At 45.3% G+C, this 17,645-nt stretch overlaps 2 protein-coding genes and 1 long non-coding RNA gene across 7 annotated transcripts; 1 reads left to right on the top strand and 2 right to left on the bottom strand.

Annotated features, from left to right (window-relative positions):
* Window positions 1–219: 219 nt before the first annotated feature.
* Window positions 220–3,319, bottom strand: LOC145529035 (granzyme H-like). Of its 5 annotated transcripts, XM_081548521.1 has the most exons (6): window positions 3,194–3,319; window positions 2,007–2,167; window positions 1,341–1,476; window positions 881–1,138; window positions 664–727; window positions 220–480 (listed from the first exon to the last, which is right to left on the bottom strand). In XM_081548521.1, exons 1-5 carry the CDS (start codon window positions 3,245–3,247, stop codon window positions 671–673), a joined length of 666 nt encoding a protein of 221 aa, XP_081404647.1. In that variant the 5' UTR covers window positions 3,248–3,319; the 3' UTR covers window positions 220–480; window positions 664–670. The 5 variants fall into 5 exon arrangements, with proteins under 5 accessions (XP_081404647.1, XP_081404645.1, XP_081404646.1 ...); XM_081548519.1 differs by lacking the exon at window positions 664–727; XM_081548520.1 differs by lacking the exon at window positions 664–727 and having other exon boundaries at window positions 2,007–2,149.
* A 140-nt stretch (window positions 3,320–3,459) lies between these two features.
* LOC145529037 (uncharacterized) lies at window positions 3,460–6,124 on the top strand. The gene is made up of 2 exons (XR_014070858.1): window positions 3,460–3,621; window positions 4,478–6,124. It is a non-coding gene; the product is annotated as an uncharacterized LOC145529037 (long non-coding RNA).
* LOC145529036 (mast cell protease 1A-like) lies at window positions 5,527–7,609 on the bottom strand. The gene is made up of 5 exons (XM_081548525.1): window positions 7,533–7,609; window positions 7,181–7,328; window positions 6,571–6,706; window positions 6,123–6,380; window positions 5,527–5,790 (listed from the first exon to the last, which is right to left on the bottom strand). Exons 1-5 carry the CDS (start codon window positions 7,582–7,584, stop codon window positions 5,635–5,637), a joined length of 750 nt encoding a protein of 249 aa, XP_081404651.1. The 5' UTR covers window positions 7,585–7,609; the 3' UTR covers window positions 5,527–5,634.
* Between the last annotated feature and the right edge of the window lie 10,036 nt (window positions 7,610–17,645).

Genomic DNA, 17,645 nt, shown 5'->3' with positions numbered 1-17,645 from the left:
CTCCAGTGTTTGTGCCTGGAAAATCCCATGGACAGAGGAGCCTGGCAGGCCACAGTCCATAGGGTCGCAAAGACTGGGACACGACTTAGCGAATTAACAGCAGCAGAGGGCTAGGGAGGAAGGAGGAAGTAAAACCCAGAACTGACAGCAGAGGGTGTCTTGGAGCAGCGTGGTTATGTATTGAGGTGGTTCCATGAATAAATAGGAATTCAGTCACCATCGCTTTAGAGATCTCATTTATTGTGGCCCTGTGATCCCACTGCCAATCCCTATGGGATTCTTGCTGCTGCCCCAGGACAATGGTCAGCGCAGAGAAAGGTCAGTTTCAAGCTGCTGTTAGAGGTGCTTCATTGTTCTCTTTATCCAGGGCAGGAAGTGTGAGACCTTGGTGAAGACTCCTGGAGGTGTCCCACTGCTATTTCCATAGGAGAAAGTACCATGGACCACTTTTTTACACACGAGGGGTCCACCGGAGTCACCCTGTGGGCAGAGAGATAAGAGCTGAGCAGGCCTCCTTGGGATTCTGTCTTCCCTGCCACCCGGGCTGGGTGGTCTTGGTCAGGGGCTGTGGGGAAGACCCAGACCCAGGGAGGCCTGGTCACCTCCCAGTCCTGGGGCTCCAGCCTGGCTCTGACTGTTCTTTGCAGCTGAACTCAAGTATACCTTTCTGTCAGTTTTCTCCTGGAAACTCGGGTGATAAGACAGCTGTGGGGATGACTGATGATTCCTGACCCACTCAGGGAAAAAAAAGCAAAACATTGAATTCATGGACCAGGCAGCCAAAGCACTCAGCTGAGGATGAAGATACGGCCTCTGCCCTACCCAGACCTCCCCAAGTTCCTCTCCCCAGGTCTGTGTGCTTAGATGCGGGAAAGCTGACCTTGAAGCCGGTCTTCACCTTCCTCGGGTCCCCGACACAGATCTGGGTGGCCCGGCTGTAGTGGCTGGGGTAGCGGGATTCGCACACCTGATCCTCCTGCACCATCAGCTCTGCCTCCTGCAGGGTGGTGGCTAGTGTGCCCAGGGCCACCTGCCCCCAGCCGGCCAGACTACACGCCTGTCCTGGCTTCACCCGGGCCTTGGCCCTGGGCAGACTAAGGGGCTTCACAGCTGAAGTCTGCTTGGCCTTTCTCTCCAGCTGATGGGAAGAGACAAGAATCTGGCTCAGCCGGTGGTCCTCTGGCCTGGATTCCATGATGAAGCTGCATGGACCCCATCTCTCACCCTTCCCCCTGAGACTGGTCAGGCGGCCAGGATGGGAAGGAAGAAAGGGGCAGGAGATCCTGGGAGGGCAATGATCTGATCTCAGGAGGGCAGGGCCAGTGGGGAGTTTTCCTTGCCTGCAGTAACATGATGTCATTGGAGAAGTACTTAGGGTTATAGCCTGGGTGGTGGATGGCTCTTCTCACCCCGATGACCTGCTGGGTCCTCTCCTGCTGTTTGAGGTTGTGGGCCCCCAGGGTGACGGTGATTGAGCTGCACAGAGAGCAGAGCAGAAGTGTGGGGATCATGGGGTCACAGGAGACACAGCCCAGGAGCTGTGACAGGCAGCTGACACCAGGGCAGGGCAGCAGCTGAGGGGGAATTGAGGTGACAGACGGTCCTGGGGCTGAGTGACTCTGGGCCCAGTGCTTCTCAGGGACATGAGGGCAGGGCTCCCGGGAGCTTTCTCAGCAATATTGTGAAGTGACCCTGAGTTTGGGTTTTGGCTCTCGCTGCACGCTTTCATCCTTCTCTGATGCTTTATTTGGCCATTGTGGGTCAACCCTTCTCAACCTTGTCTCTTGTTCTCACCTCCGACCCACTGACCTCAAAACTTACCTGTCCTGTTTCTCAGCTTTTCATCACCCTAGTCTTGCTCATAAGATGGCTTGTTTGATGAGCTCTTGTGGTCCTGATTTCTAGGATTCTGGGGTGAAGGAGGGGTACCCCTGGGCTCAGCTCCCGGGGAGAGGACAGGTCCCTGTCCAGGCCTCAGGTAGGGTAGGCTGGCTGCTGCCCCTCACCTTCCTCTGCAATGAGCAGCCGTCAGAACAAAGTCCATTTGTATGAGAACACCGCCGCACCTCTTCCAGCTCTTCTCATCCAGAAACTGAACAAAAGCCATGTAGGGGCGGGAGTGGGGCTTGGCCTCGTGGCCCCCAATGATCTCCTCTGAAAGAAAAGGCTGAAAGATGGGGAGATGGGACAGGCTATGGTTAGAAGGGAGGTTCGGGAAGGTGGCAGTCAAGGTGGGTCGATGGTGCCCAGCAGACACTAGGGGAGAGTCCCCCAAGTTCTCACTGCAGTGCAATAACCTTTTCTGAACCCCAAACCTCAGTATTGTTCTCCACATCCTGATTCACACACACATATGGAGGGGCTTGAGACTGCGTTCCAGCGGGTGGAGCCCAGAAGCTCATGGATGGGACCCCCTGATGAGCCCTCATTCTCATGGAGTCTCCTGGATCCCTCTGAGCCTCTGCTAACATCCCAATTGGTGCCATTTTCTAATAATCCACCTATGAGTTTATGGAGTTGGGATTTCTAAAATCCTCATGTCCTAGGGCATAATGTATCCCAGGATCTCAGTAAACATCTGTTGACTGCACGCATGAATGGCCTCCAAATAGCTTTTGGCTGAGGTTTGGTGGGGATAGTACTGGTGGAATTTAAGACCACAGGGATGGGGGAGGACACTGCCAAAGACAGTGGGGCAGAAAATGAACAGTTTGGGGCCTGGGGAAGAGTAAAGACACCCAGAGAGCTTTGGGTGCTGTCATCTAGCCATTTCTGACCAATCACACCCTGGGCTCCTCTCTTGGGCAGAACTGAAGGGTAGAAGAAACTGACAAGTTTCTCTGATTCTTAAGCTGGGACCACTGACAACTCCTGTACTGTGGATGGTTTGTCTGGGTTGTCATTTCCTGGCTGGAGTGAGAAATTTTACTTACATGTGTTTTGTAGCTTCACATCCTCCACCAAACACACAACCCACTTTACCGGTGGTGAGAGAGAGGTTAAGAGCTACAAGAGCTTTTAGTGAAAGCTTGCTTCCTACCATCCCTCCTTGCTGAATGTCTATGCAGCATCGAACTTGTAGTCTTGGTTGGGATGGGAGCTGGTTCAGAAATTGGAGCTGAGCAGAAGGGTCAGGACTGCAGGAGGTTTAGTGAGATGGGCTACCCTGTCAGGAATGGGGATGGTCACTCACATGTCCCAGACCGGGACGCAGAAGAAAGGCCATCAGGAGCAGGAGTGGCTGCATCTTCCAGAAGGTCTGCCCAGGTCAGAGCTGCTGGGGCTTCTTCCTTCCAGACACAAAGCTCAGGGGAAGGAAGGAGGGGAGGCTCAGTGCCCCCACAGACCTCCCAGAGCTGTGCTCCCCCCAGCCGGGCGTCAGCACGCCACGTGTGCCCATGGTCTCTGCTGTGGGATAGGTGAGAACAAGACCGTCACCACACTTGCACTCCCACTGCTGAGTCACAAAGCAAGAGGAACAACAAGAAAGTGGAGGCTGTGGTGCAGCCAGGGAGGAGCTGGATCCCCAGAGACCCTCAGTCACTGAATCAAGAGTGTCTTCATTTCTCCACTCTTGGGTCTTCTTTGATTCTGGGGAAAGCATGAAGAATTACCCAACAGGTGAGGTTCAGGGATAACAGAGACATGGCTCCTATACATGAGAAGCTCAGGGGGCTGGAGGAAACCTAGAAGCTGGGAGTGGAGAACACATGGGTGAGGACTATGGCATGGGGCTCTACTTGGGGCCAAGTGGGAAGCAGAGACTGGACTTGCTTTAGGAGCAGAGAGACCTTGACTCACCCAAGTGCCCCAAACATCAACCCCATTTCCTATTTTGCCAGGGTTCTGCCCTCACGATTTTGGAGGATTTAGAATCTCCTGTTTCAATATAAGTATTCTGTAGCAAAGAGAGCCTTTCTTATCCCAAAATTTTGAACAAAAGTCCTGGACTTGATATTCACTGAATCAGAAAAAAACCATCACTGGGTCCTTCGGCAATGAGGGACATGACTGGGTTGTGCTGAGGTATCCAGCACCCCTCAAGCTGAGATGGAGGTTGTCCCACCCAAATCAGGGTGTTTGTGAGTCAGGAGGGGCCTCCTCTCCGGAAATGCTGGTGACTGGTGAGTGGCGGAGGGGAAACAGATGCCAGCCATCTAATACTTACTCCCCACTAAGTATTCTCTGTCCAGAGTCCAGAGAGCCACATCTCTGATGTCTCTGGGCCAGGCCATCCTAAACGTGTGCAGATGACCCCAACACTCTCACCAGTTTGAGGACAGAAGAAAGAGGAATGGAAAGGATGGCATGAGAAGTTCTAAACAACCCAATCCCAAGGGAGTTGAAGCAAGGGCATCTTATGAATAAATAGAAAACTAGTGGAAGGAAATATGCTTAAGCATTAATGCTGATGATCTGGGGGTGTGAAATTCTTGGTAATTTTTCTTTTCTAATACATATATATGTTCTGTTCTAGTTGTCTTTCTGTGATGAATATGTTCCATTTATGAGGAATATGTTTTGATGAATACGTGTTACTTTTACCCAAAACACATTTTGCGATAGTTGAAGCTCACTCTCCATTCAAATGTTCAGCAAACCACTTCTCTTCAGTGCTAAGGTGCATGTTTTAAAAGTGACGTTGGTTTTCTCAATATGTACCTGTAGCAAAACCTCAAGATCAATGAAAAGTAGAAGAAAAAATGTACCCAATAACCTATGGCTGTAAACACCTTTGAAACTTTAGGATACCTTGAAACCAATAATTGCTTTACAGTGACTTTCCTTTGGAGATAAATATATTTACACACACACGTGCGAGCAATGGACGTGGGAGCAGCTATCTCAGCCCGAGGTGGAAGAGCTCCCTCTAGGCCACTTGGGGCTGAAGGAGGATGTGCCCTCAGGACACCACAGGCTGCACAGGGCCCTGGGCCCAGGACTCCAAGACAGGGCTGTGACAGGCCCTTGAGCTGAGCTTGCGAATACTGAAGCCCTCCTGAAACTTTCTCAGGCTTCTGAGCTCTGTCTCCTCTGATGCGGGGAGGGAACACTCATGGGGTGAGCCACACCTTCGGAAACCTCCCCCATTTCTGTTATGGTGGACAGGTGCCCCCCTCAACCCCAGAGTTTCTCAGGTGACCCCCTTTCCAAATCTGGGTTCTCTTCTGTTGCCCCTTGGGCACTGGGTCGGGGGATAGGGGAGTGGGTGTGGTTGAGGAGGAGGGCATATGGATGAGACATGAGGGTCATCAAGAAGAGGGTCCTGTGTTCCTGAGAAGGGGTCTCCCTTCTCTGATGGAGCTCACGGGCAGCCTGGAGGGGAGCTGGCACTGGGGACATGTGACTGGAGGGAGCTGGCTGTTGGTGCAGCAGGAGTTTTTATTCCAGAGATGGAAGGTGGGGGTGAGAGGGGCAGTGTATGTGCTGGAGGGGGAAAGCTGGTGACAGATCAGAAATGTGAACAGATGTTTCCATGGCAGAGTAAGTGCCTAAGGAGTATGTGAATAAAGGAGGAATCAGTGATTTCTGCTCAAAAGATAAAACTTTATTAAGTTCCAGGCAGCCCTCTTCCACCCACTTTGTCTAACACCTCTACCCCAGGGAAGATGGCCAGACCAATCCTGGGAGACCTCAGTCTGATCCCTGCAGTTTGTACATTTTCATTGTTTCTTTGATCCATTGATGAAAACTTGAGATTCTGGTGTAGACATCTGGAGGTGTAACTTCTCCATAGGACACAATGCCCTGGGCCACACCATTACACACGAGGGGGCTCCCGGAGTCACCCTGTGGGCAGAGAGGGCAAGGGCTGAGCTCACCTTCTTCAGGTCTGGTCTCCCTGCCACCCTGGGGTGGGTGGTCTCTGTTAGGGGCCCTGGTTGATATCAGGACCTTGTTGGTCCTGAGGTTTCAATCTGGCCCTGACAATCCCCTCCTCCTGCAGGAAGCCTCCACCCATATGTGACTGTGGGGCAGTGTTTACCCCCCAGGGACACAGGACAGAGACCAGGTAGGAGGACAGGCTGAGGACACAGGGGGTGGGGCTCATTCCCACTGCCCCCCATCCTCACAGCTTGGCTGTGCCCAGGGCTTTGCATGGATAAAGGTGTGTTACTCACTTTCATAGCATTCTTCCTCATTCTTCGGTTCCCCACACATATCTGGGTGTCGGCGTTGTAATCTTCATCGTGAGATTTGCATTCCTTATCCCTTTGGACTTCAAGCTCTACCTCCTGCAGTTTGCTAGCAGTGGGGCCATTCTCATGGAGGCGTCCCCAGCCAGCCACACTGCACAGCATCCCTGGCTTCACCGTATCTGAGCCTCTGGGCAGACCGATGGTGCTCACAGCGGCGGTCACTTTGGCCTTCCTCTTCAGCTGAAGGCAGAGGAAAGGCATTCTCACCTACTGATGGCCCACAGAAACTGCAGGACATTTGTGGAGTTGCCTTCCAACAGCTCTGGGACCACGGAAGGGGTCGTACAGGAGGAGGGTCAGGAATGAGTCATGGGGGATGCAGAAGCCTGGGAGGAAAGTGTCCCAGAACCGGGGCAGCCACGTGTCCCACCTGCAGTAACATGAGGTCGTTGGCCAGAGTCTTCTTATTATAGTCTGGATGGGGGATGGCTCTTCTCACTGGGATGATCTGCTGGGTGCTCTCTCGTTCCCTGATGTTGTGGGCCCCCAGGGTGACGTTGATTGAGCTGCACACATAGCAGAGAGGGAAGGGGAGTCACAGGAGATACAGACCAGGAGCCTGAAGGACAGAGCACTGCCGGGAACAGGGCAGGACTGGTGGGGAGAGAATTCTGGACGACGGACCCTGGGTCTGGGCTTCTCTGTGCTGCCTGCTTCTGGCAGCCTGGGCAGGGTGGTAGTTCCTGGAGTCCACGGAGGGTGTTCAATCCTGCACAGGCTTGACTGTCTCTAAGGAAAACGTGAACTTCTCACATTTGCACTCTGGACTCCAGGGTACAACCTTGTCTTCCTTCCATCTCAGGTTTGATCAGTCCCTTCTCTCCATGCATCACTGGCATTGACCTGTCCAACTCTCCCCAAGGCTCACCTGTCCTCTGAAGAACTTCCTGTGTTACTGGTAGCCAAGGTCTGCAGCCCCTGAGAAGAGGGTTCCCTGGGAGGGCTCAACAGAGGGATGGGGACCCGGCACTGCTCCTCACCTTCCCTGGCAGTGAGCTGCTGTCAGCACGAAGTCTTCACGCACGAGGAAACCCCCACACATCAAAATTTTCTCTGGAGTCTGTATTTGAAGATACGCCGTGTAGGGACGGGAGTGAGGCTTGGCCTCGTGGCCCCCGGTGATTTTCCCTGAAAGAAAGACACAAGCCTACCCGCTGTGCTCATGGAGCCAAGGATGGAGAGGGGAGATGGGTCCCTATTTGCTTGTCTTTGACCTGAGTTAGAAAAGTTCCTGAAGATGGGCCAGAACAAGGGCGTGCATGAATGTAGCATCTGAGCAGGTCTGTCCATGTGGGGTGAGTCTGGGCCTCTGAGGGTGGGACCGTCACTCACCTGCCTCCCCAGTGGGTAACAGAAGGGCCCCCAGGAGCAGGAACAGGACCATCTCTCCAGGAAGGCTGATCAGATCTGAACAGCTGCTGCTTCCGTCTGGTCTTTTAACCCTAAATGTCTGCTCTGGTGTGGTTTTTATCACTTGAGACTTTTCTGAAAGCCTCACACCTCTGTCTGATCAGGTCATGGGGTCTGAGTGAAGTGTGTACTTAGTGGTCACCACAGAGGCACCCCCATAAGCTCTTGGCTTAGTGCCGTTACTCAGCAGAAAACAAGAAAATCGCTGTAAGTAGGAGCAGTGAGAGGTGTATTGGCAAATACCAGATCTTTGAGCCTCAGCATCCTGGGGCTCATGATGAGAGATTCAAGAATGTCTTCATTTCTGTGGTTCTCTTTAGATCACCAGGGTCATTATTTATTTATTTAACAATTTTATTTCATTTTTAAGTGGAGGAAAATTACAGTATTGTGATTGCTTCTACCGTACGTTATAATGAATCAGCCATAGGGATAAATGTCTCCTCCCCCTTAAACCGCCTTCTCACCTCCCTCTCCATCCCACCCCTGTAGGTTGTCATAGAGCACTGGCTTTGGGTTACCTGCATCACACAGCAAATTCCCACTGGCTATCTATTTACATAAGATAATGTATATGTTTCAGTACTACACCCTCAAGTCATCCCACCTTCTCCCTCCTTCACTGTGATGATAAGTCTGCTCTTTATGTCTGCATCTCCTTTGCTGCCCTGCAAATAGGATCATCAATATCATCTTTTTATTACATAGAAAGAGTCCATTCATATGCAATAATATACTATATTTGTTTCTCTTTCTGACTTACTTCACTCCGTATAATAGGTTCTAGGTTCATCCACCTCATTTGAATGGATTCAGTTGCATTCCTTTTTATAGCTGCATAACATTCCATTGTGTATATGTACCACAATTTCTTTATCCATTCATCTGTTGATGGACATCTAGGTTGCTTCCAAGTCCCATCAATTGCAAGTAGTGCTGCACTGAACACTGGGGTATATATACCTTTTTCAATTATGATTTCCTTAGGGTATATGCCCAGTACTGAGGTGCTGCATCATATGATAGTTTTGTCCCTACTTCTTTAAGGAGTCTGCATACTGTTCTCCATAGTGACTGTATCAATTTGCATTCCTACCCACAGTACAAGAGGGTTCTCTCTTCTCTACAGCCTCTCCAGCAATTATTGTTTGTAGACTTTTTGATGATGGCCATTCTGACTGGCATGAGATGATACCTTATTGTAGTTTTGATTTACATTTCTCTAATAATGAGCAATGCTGAGCATCTTTTCATGTGTTTAATAGCCATCTGTATGTCATCTTTGGGGAAACGTCTGTTTAGTTCTTCTACCCTCTTTTCAATTGGATTGTTTATTTTTCTGATATTGAGCTGCATGAGCTGCTTGTATATATTAGAGATTAATCCTCTGTCAGTTGTTTCATTTGCTGTTTTTTTCTTCCATTCTGAGGGCTGTCTTTTCACTTTGCTTGTAGTTTCCTTCATTGTGCAAAAGAATTTACACCAGGGTCATTCTAGATTGAGGCCCCTTTGTGTGTGAGACTGTGGGAAGCATTGGAGATAAGATTTCTTGCTTCTGGTTGAGGAGACAAAACTATCACGATCAGACAAGGATGGTGAGATTCATGGTGTGGGATGGACAGAATGATGTGAGAGTGAGGCTGAAGAGGGCTTATTCCCATTACTGAAGAACTGAGTAGTTTAAAAAAGAACAGCAACATTACTTTTACCCATGAATCTGCATTTGGCCAGGGTATAGTGTGGATAGCACCCCTCTGCTCCCTTGGTATCAGGGAGGCTTGAAGCCTGGAGGCTGAATCTCTTGAAGGCTCGCTCACATGCTGAGTGGATGGTGCTGGCTGTTCACTGGGCATGTTGGCTTCCCGCCATGAAGGTCCCTCAAGTAGTCTTCATTTGTGGGACTGTTAGTCTCCCTCACAACATAGTGTTGCTTTGCCCCCAGATGAGCATCTGCTAAGAAATGAGCCAGGCATAGGCTGGGTTCTTTTCATTACCTGGACTTTGATGTCATAGCATCTGTTTTACCATATTCCACTCCTTGAGGCAATCAAGAGCTCCTACCAGTTAAAAAAAGAAGGGTCCTAGACCTCACCCCCTTTGGGAGTGTTGTAGTCAGGGAAGAAGAGCCTGTGGGATGGCAGTCCCACATGAAGTGAGAAAGGATGCCAGGAGCCAAAGCAGAATTCCCCCACCACTACCCAGAGAATGGCATTCTGATGTCCCTGTACCATTTGCAAACCAAATCATCCTGGTCAAGTCCTCATAATGGAAAAGGTGAAGAGAGTCATAGAATTGAAAATATTGTAGGTCCTAAACGTCTTGATCCACACCCCCGCCTCCTCCCCCCACAAAAGCAACAACATGTTAAAGAAACAAAGCCCACTGTCCATAGGGATTCTGGCAGGAGAGCCACGGCAAACCAGGGCGGGGTGTCCAAGCCAAGCCTATGTGGGGTGAGAATGTGCTCATGCCAGGCCTGTCTCCTGAGTGGACACACTTCTAACCCTACTCTGCACTGGGCAGCCTGGATCAGGTAACCAGAATACATGTGTGGTTCAGAGTGGATGCCCCAGTGGGGTGAAGAGGGTGTTCACACAAGGGACGGGCTACAAGTTGGTTTCTGATCAAGGGGAATTTATAGGCCTTCATGGGTATGGGGGCAATCTTGTAGGATATGTCAGAGCAGGACGAATATGGTGAAATGGCTGTTGGTACCAGGCAGCTGCCTGGTGTGGATCACCTGAGCCTAGGTGGGGGCAGCAGGGTCTTGCACTTGGGGAAGAGGGGTGAGAGATATGTTATATGAATCTCTTTGTGGATTAATCAGATAAGGCAATATATTAAATGTGATGATCCAGATTTCTCTCTGTCTGAGGATTAGATGATGGCATCGATGTTAATTTCCTGGGTTTGATGGTTTGAATGTGGTTCCGTAAGAGTGTCCTTGTTTTAGGAATTACACTCTAAAGTATTTGAAAAGCAATGAAGCACCATGTCGGCAACTTTACTTGCAAAATGGTTCTGGAAAACGAAAGTTTTTGTATCGCAATTGTAGCTTTTCTATAAGCTTGAGATTGGTTCAGAATTGAAATCTGTACAGAGACTACCCTGGTGGTCCAATGGGTAAGAATCCACCTGCCAATCTTCCTGGTCCAGGAAGATTCCACATGTGCAGAGCAACTAAATCTGTGCACCCCATGCTCTGCAACGAGAAACCACTGTGGTGAGAAGCACAACTAGAGTTGCGTCCGCTCTCAGCAAGGGGAGAGAGCCCATATGCAGCAACAGAACCCATCACAGTCAAAAAGAAATAAAACTGGATTCATGTCAATGTATGGTAAAACCAATACAATATTGTAATTAACCTCCAATTAAAATAAATAAATTTATATGAAATAAAACCAAAAAAACTGGGGATGTGTACCTTTTGCCTAAACAAATAATAACCAGTTTGAAAATAATTAAATAATTGAAAAGAAAATCTGTATAGTAGCAGCAGAGGAAGACACGATGCTTAGGAAAAATTTAACCAGAATTGTAAAAAATGTATTTGTGCAAGATGTTAAAGTACTTCTGAAAAACAAAACAAATGTTAAAGTACTTCTGAAAAAAACAGATTTAGAAACATTAAGGTGTTCTTAGTTCTTGGATCGGATGGATCTATACCAAAAAAGGCACCAATTCTCCCAAAGATAATACATAAATATGATATAAAATAATATAATGTGATCTTAAAAATCAATCCATTTTTTTTCTCTTGATGTTACACAAGTCCTAGACAATCTCTGAAATTTCTGAGAAAAATCAGTATGAAAGAATCACTAGGGAAATTATGCCCCAAAGAAAATTATATATAGAAAACTATAAAACACTGATGAAATATATATATATAAGTCTTTTGTTTCTTTAGGTAGATATATTCCTAAGTATTTTATTCTTTTTGTTGCAATGGTGAATGGTATTGTTTCCTTAATTTCTCTTGCTGTTTTCTCATTATTGGAGTATAGGAATGCAAGGGATTTCTGTGTGTTAATTTTATATCCTGCAACTTTACTATATTCATTGATCAACTCTAGTAATTTTCTAGTAGAGTCTTTAGGGTTTTCTATGTAGAGGATCATGTCATCTGCAAACAGTGAGAGTTTTACTTCTTCTTTTCATATCTGTATTCCTTTTATTTCTTTTTCAGCTCTGATTGCTGTGGCCAAAACTTCCAAAACTATGTTGAATAGTAGTGGTGAAATGGGCATCCTTGCCTTGTTCCTGACTTTAGGGGAAATGCTTTCAATTTTTCACCATTGAGGATAATGTTTGCTGTGGGGCATCAAGAAGCTCTTTAGTTCCTCTTCACTTTCTGCCATAAGGGTGGTGTTATCTGTATATCTGAAGTTATTGATATTTCTCCTGGCAATCTTGATTCCAGCTTGTGCTTCCTACAGCCCAACATTTTCCATGACGTACTCTGCATATAAGTTAAATAAGCAGGGTGACAGTAAACAGTCTTGATGTACTCCTTTCCCAATTGTGAACTGTTGTTCCATGTCTGGTCTAACTGTTGCTTCTTGACCTGCATACAGGTTTTTCAGGACGCAGGTAAGGTGGTCTGGTATTCCCATCTCCTTAAGAATTTACCAGTTTGTTGTGAACCACAGCCAAAGGCTTTAGCGTTAGTCAATGAAGCAGAAGTAGACTCTTTTCTGGAATTATCTTACTTTTTCTATGATCCAACAGATGTTGCCAATTTGATCTCTGGTTCCTCTACCTTTTTCTAAATATAGCTTGCACATCTGGAAGTTCTCAGTTCATGTACTGTTGAAGCCTAGGTTGGAGAATTTTGAGCATTACTTTGCTAGTATGTGAAATGAGTGCAATTGTGCAGTAGTTTGAACATTCTTTGGCATTGCCCTTCTTTGGGACTGAAATGAAAACTGACCTTTTCAGTCCCATGGCCACTGCTGAGTTTTCCTAATTTGCTGGCATATTGAGTGCAGCACTTTCACAGCATCATCTTTTAGTATTTGAATAACTCAACCGGAATTTTATCACCTCCACTAGCTTTGTTTGTAGTGATGCTTCCTAAGGCCCACTTGACTTCACACTCCAGGATATCTGGCTCTAGGTGATTGATCACACCATCATGGTTATCTGGGTTATTAAGATCTTTTTTGTATTGTTCTTCTGTGTATTCTTGCCACCTCTTCTTAGTATTTTCTGCTTCTGTTAGGTTGATACCATTTCTGTCCTTTATTGTGTTCATCTTTGCTTGAAATGTTCCCTTGGTATCTCTAATTTTCTTGAAAAGATCTCCAGTCTTCCCATTCTATTGTTTTCCTCTATTTCTTTGCATTGTGCACTTAGAAAGACTTTCTTTTTTTTCTCTCCTTGCTATTCTTTGGAACTCTGCATTCAGATGGGTATATCTTTCATTTTATCCTTTGCCTTTCCCTTCTCTTGTTTTCATTATCAATTTTTATATAATGATTATAATTTTTAATTATTAATGTCATTAAATCATATTAATAGAAATTAAATAGTAATGCCATGTTCTTCAATCTCATCTTAGCAGTAGTGGCATTAAATGTTAGTAGATTAAATACTCCAAATAACAGAGACTGTCAGTTTAGATCAAAAATGCAAGATCCAATTTTGTGTGATTTACAGGAGAAACATATTAAATATAAAGACATGGATGGAAGATAAACTTATGGGGCAACAAAAAAGATGTATCCTGTAACCTCAATTTAAAAAAGAAGCATTACCCATGGTATATGCTGTTTAACTGTAGAATTTTTGGCCATCTGTGAGATAACATAGAGTAGAATAATTATTTTCTTTTTCCTTATTTCTATTTAGCTTAGCAACAGTGAAGTTGAGACTCTTAATTAGTTTTTATATATGTTTTACTGTGAACTTTCAGATCTTTTGCCCATTCTATCAGGTTTTTGGTCTATTTCTTCTGGATTACAGATCTCTGTATATTATAATAGATAGATTAACTTAATTGTGACATATGTTGCAATAATTTTTCACAAGTTTGCTGCCTGTAAATCAAATATGCTTGTACTCATTTTTGATATAGAAGCATTAAAAATTATTTTTTCAAATCATAATTTATTTATCAGCCTTTCTTAGAATGTTTCTGGATTTCCAGTCATTATTAAAAAGGCTTTCCCCACTCTCAATCTATAAAGGAATTTCCTTGTGCTTATTTCCAGTGCATGTATGGTTTTATGCCTATATTTGAATATATAAATATCTATTCAAGCTTTATTCTGGTGGTTTCTATGAAGCGTTACTCTAACTTAATCTCTTAACAAATGATTTGTTCAAAAATCTTTGTTTAAAGTCCATTTCTTCCCTCATGATTCAAAATGCTACCTTATTAGAAACTACATTTCCATATATATTTGTGAACGTTTCTGAGTTCTTCCATTCTGTTTCACTGGTCTCTCTGTCTGTTCATCATTCAGCTCCACGCTGTCTTCCAGAAAGAACTTTAGTAGTTTTTAAACTCCAATAGGCTGTCTCCCATACTATTCCTTTGAAAGAAATCAAAGAGGACACAAACAGATGGAGAAATACACCGTGTTCATGGACTGGAAGAATTAATATAGTGAAAATGAGTATACTACCCAAAGCAATCTATAGATTCAATGCAATCCCTATCAAGCTACCAATGGTATTTTTCACAGAACTAGAACAAATCATCTCACAATTTGTATGGAAATATAAGAAACCTCGAATAGCCAAAGCAATCTTGAGGAAGAAGAATGGAACTGGAGGAATCAACCTGCCTGACTTCAGGCTCTACTACAAAGCCACAGTCATCAAGACAGTATGGTACTGGCACAAAGATAGAAATATAGATCAATGCAACAAAATAGAAAGCCCAGAGATAAACCCACGCACATATGGACACCTTATCTTCGACAAAGGAGGCAAGAATATACAATGGAGAAAAGACAATCTCTTTAACAAGTGGTGCTGGGAAAACTGGTCAACCACTTGTAAAAGAATGAAACTAGAACACTTCCTAACACCGTACACAAAAATAAACTCAAAATGGATTAAAGATCTAAACGTAAGACCAGAAACTATAAAACTCCTAGAGGAAAACATAGGCAAAACACTCTCCGACATAAATCACAGCAGGATCCTCCATGACCCACTTCCCAGAATATTGGAGATAAAAGCAAAAATAAACAAATGGGACCTAATTAAAATTAAAAGCTTTTGCACAACAAAGGAAACTATAAGCAAGGTGAAAAGACAGCCTTCAGAATGGGAGAAAATAATAGCAAATGAAGCAACAGACAAACAATTAATCTCAAAAATATACAAGCAACTCCTGCAGCTGAATTCCAGAAAAATAAACGACTCAATCAAAAAATGGGCCAAAGAACTAAACAGACATTTCTCCAAAGAAGAAATACAGATGGCTAACAAACACATGAAAAGATGCTCAACATCACTCATTATTAGAGAAATGCAAATCAAAACCACAATGAAGTATCATTTCACACCAGTCAGAATGGCTGCTATCCAAAAGTCTACAAGCAATAAATGCTGGAGAGGGTGTGGAGAAAAGGGAACCCTCTTACACTGTTGGTGGGAATGCAAACTAGTACAGCCACTATGGAGAACAGTGTGGAGATTCCTTAAAAAACTGGGAATAGAACTGCCATATGACCCAGCAATCCCACTGCTGGGCATATACACCAAGGAAACCAGAATTGAAAGAGACGCGTGTACCCCAATGTTCATCGCAGCACTGTTTACAATAGCCAGGACATGGAAGCAACCTAGATGTCCATCAGCAGACGAATGGATAAGGAAGCTGTGGTACATATACACAATGGAATATTACTCAGCCATTAAAAAAATACATTTGAATCAGTTCTACTGAGATGGATGAAACTGGAGCCCATTATACAGAGTGAAGTAAGCCAGAAAGAAAAACACCAATACAGTATACTAATGCATATATATGGAATTTGAAAGATGGTAACGATAACCCTATATGCGAGACAGAATAAGAGACACAGATGCATAGAACAATTTTATGGACTCTGAGGGAGAAGGTGAGGGTGGGACGTTCTGGGAGAATAGCATTGAAACATGTATATTATCATATGTGAAACAGAACACCATTCCATGTTCGATGCATGAGACAAGGGCTCAGGGCCGGGGCAATGGGATGACCCAGAGGGATGGGATGGGGAGGGAGGTGGGTGGGGGGTCCAGGAAGGGGAACACATGTAAACCCATGGCTGATTCATGTCAATGTATGGCAAAAACTATTACAATATTGTAAAGTAATTAGCCCCCAACTAAAATAAATAAATTTATTAAAAAAAAAATCATAATCATCAGTCAAAAAAAAAAAAAAAGAGCTTCTTGATGAAGGTGAAAGAGGAGAGTGAAAAAGCTGGCTTAAAACTCAACATTCAAAAAACTGAGATCATGACATCTGGTCCCATCACTTCCTGGCAACTAGATGGGGAAACAATGGAAACAGTGAGAGACTTTATTTTCTTGGGCTCCAAAATCACTGCAGATGGTGACTGCAGCCATGAAACTGAAAGATGCTTCCTCCTTGGAAGAAAAGCTATGACAAAGCTAGAATGCATATTAAAAAGCAGAGACATTACTTCCCTCCTGCTTACAAATGGGAGATCATTTCCCTTAAGCCTGAAGAACTCTTTTATATAGTATTTCTTACAGTGTAGGTCTTATGGCAACAAATTCTGTTACCTTTGATTTTTCTGAAAATGTCCTAATTTTGTCTTCATGTTTGAACAATATTTTCAGTGGACATAGAATTCCAGATTGAACTCCAGAAATAGGTTGCCTTTTTCTTTTAGTTGTTTAAAAATACCACTGTCCTGTCTTTTGATTTTTCCATTATTTCTGACAAGCTCATTGTGATTGTTGTTTCCCCTAAAGTATTTTCTTTTCTTCTCTGCCTATGTTCAACTTTTTCTCTTTCTCTTTGACTTGCATTAATTTGGCCATTACATGCTTAGATGTGATTTTCTTTCCTACCTGACTAACACAGGTTGACCGAGCCTCCTGACTGAAGAAGGAATGTAGTCTAGCAATATGCCTCTGGAAAAAAAAGAAACAGTTGTTGAATTTTTTTCATGGAGCAAGGTGTTTGTTGACCAAAAATAGTGTTGGGTGGGATATGAAGATAGGAAATAAACCCTGGATGTTCTGTAAAACCACGGTGAGTGGTACCGGCAGCAGCATGGTCATGGGCTGGGAAGGCAGAGCCATCCCTGTTCCAGTGCACATCCCCAAAACAAATCAGCAAGCATTTGAATCCCTTTAGGCCCATCACCCCCATAGCTGGCTGGTCAATTCCCTACCAGTAGGCTGGTACCTGGCTCTTCTTGCAAGTCTGGACAGAAGGAAAAGTGATGGGAGAGGCCTTGGTGAGTAGAGAAATTTCTTTAGAGGTGTCTACAGAGACGTTTTACTGTATGTCATGTTTTATTTCCATTACAGAGATATTTAAGCAAGGGAAGATGTGTTTCCTTAAAGATGGGGGATGGGGGATAATTCTATGGAGAAGATTTGAAGAAATCAGCATGTTTTAGGTGCTTACCCACCTCCTTCTGCATGTGCCCATGAGCAGACAGACCAACTCACCAGGAAGCTGTCTGAGTATTTGTCAGAGAACGGCTGCCATGGGAGCCCAGAGGCTCGCTGTGCATGGAGGGAAGTATCTGAGCAGAGGCTCCTGTCTTGTCCAGGGACAGCAGGAAGTCATCAGTGGGCAGGGTTAGAAAACATGGAAGTCCTCTTGCTGGCCTGGCTCTCAGGGGGCCTGGCTGAGCCCAGGCTCCGTCCTAACTCTGTGGTGCTCCAGGCGCTCACTGTCCCTCCTGGGACTCTGTCTCCCGCATCTCTCGAAGGAGGACGAGAGTCTGCAACAAATATTCTTAAATTTCTTCAACCACAGAACCATTTCCTCAAAGTGAATGTTATACTTGAGCTGAATATGTATGTGGTTGGGCTCCTTTTTTAAAC

This window comes from Giraffa tippelskirchi, chromosome 12 (genome assembly GCF_054371585.1).
Source record: "Giraffa tippelskirchi isolate mGirTip1 chromosome 12, T2T-mGirTip1v1.2.pri, whole genome shotgun sequence".
Lineage (NCBI taxonomy): Eukaryota > Metazoa > Chordata > Mammalia > Artiodactyla > Giraffidae > Giraffa > Giraffa tippelskirchi.
The sequence above is the reverse complement of the archived record's forward strand: the minus strand, read 5'-3'. Positions and strand labels throughout refer to the sequence as shown.

Bases quoted from the DNA above. Each gene is read 5' to 3' on its own strand.
- LOC145529036 (XM_081548525.1), bottom strand. From the start codon at position 7,584: ATGGTCCTGTTCCTGCTCCTGGGGGCCCTTCTGTTACCCACTGGGGAG. The intron at 6,381-6,570 runs GTGGGACACGTG...CTCTGCCTTCAG, and splicing joins ACGACCTCATGTTACTGCAG to CTGAAGAGGAAGGCCAAAGT. The intron at 5,791-6,122 runs GTGAGTAACACA...CTCTGCCCACAG, and splicing joins TGAGGAAGAATGCTATGAAA to GGTGACTCCGGGAGCCCCCT.
- LOC145529035 (XM_081548519.1), bottom strand. From the start codon at position 3,247: ATGCAGCCACTCCTGCTCCTGATGGCCTTTCTTCTGCGTCCCGGTCTG. The intron at 2,168-3,193 runs GTGAGTGACCAT...CCCATCTTTCAG, and splicing joins TGCGTCCCGGTCTGGGACAT to CCTTTTCTTTCAGAGGAGAT. The intron at 1,139-1,340 runs GCAAGGAAAACT...TCTTCCCATCAG, and splicing joins ATGACATCATGTTACTGCAG to CTGGAGAGAAAGGCCAAGCA.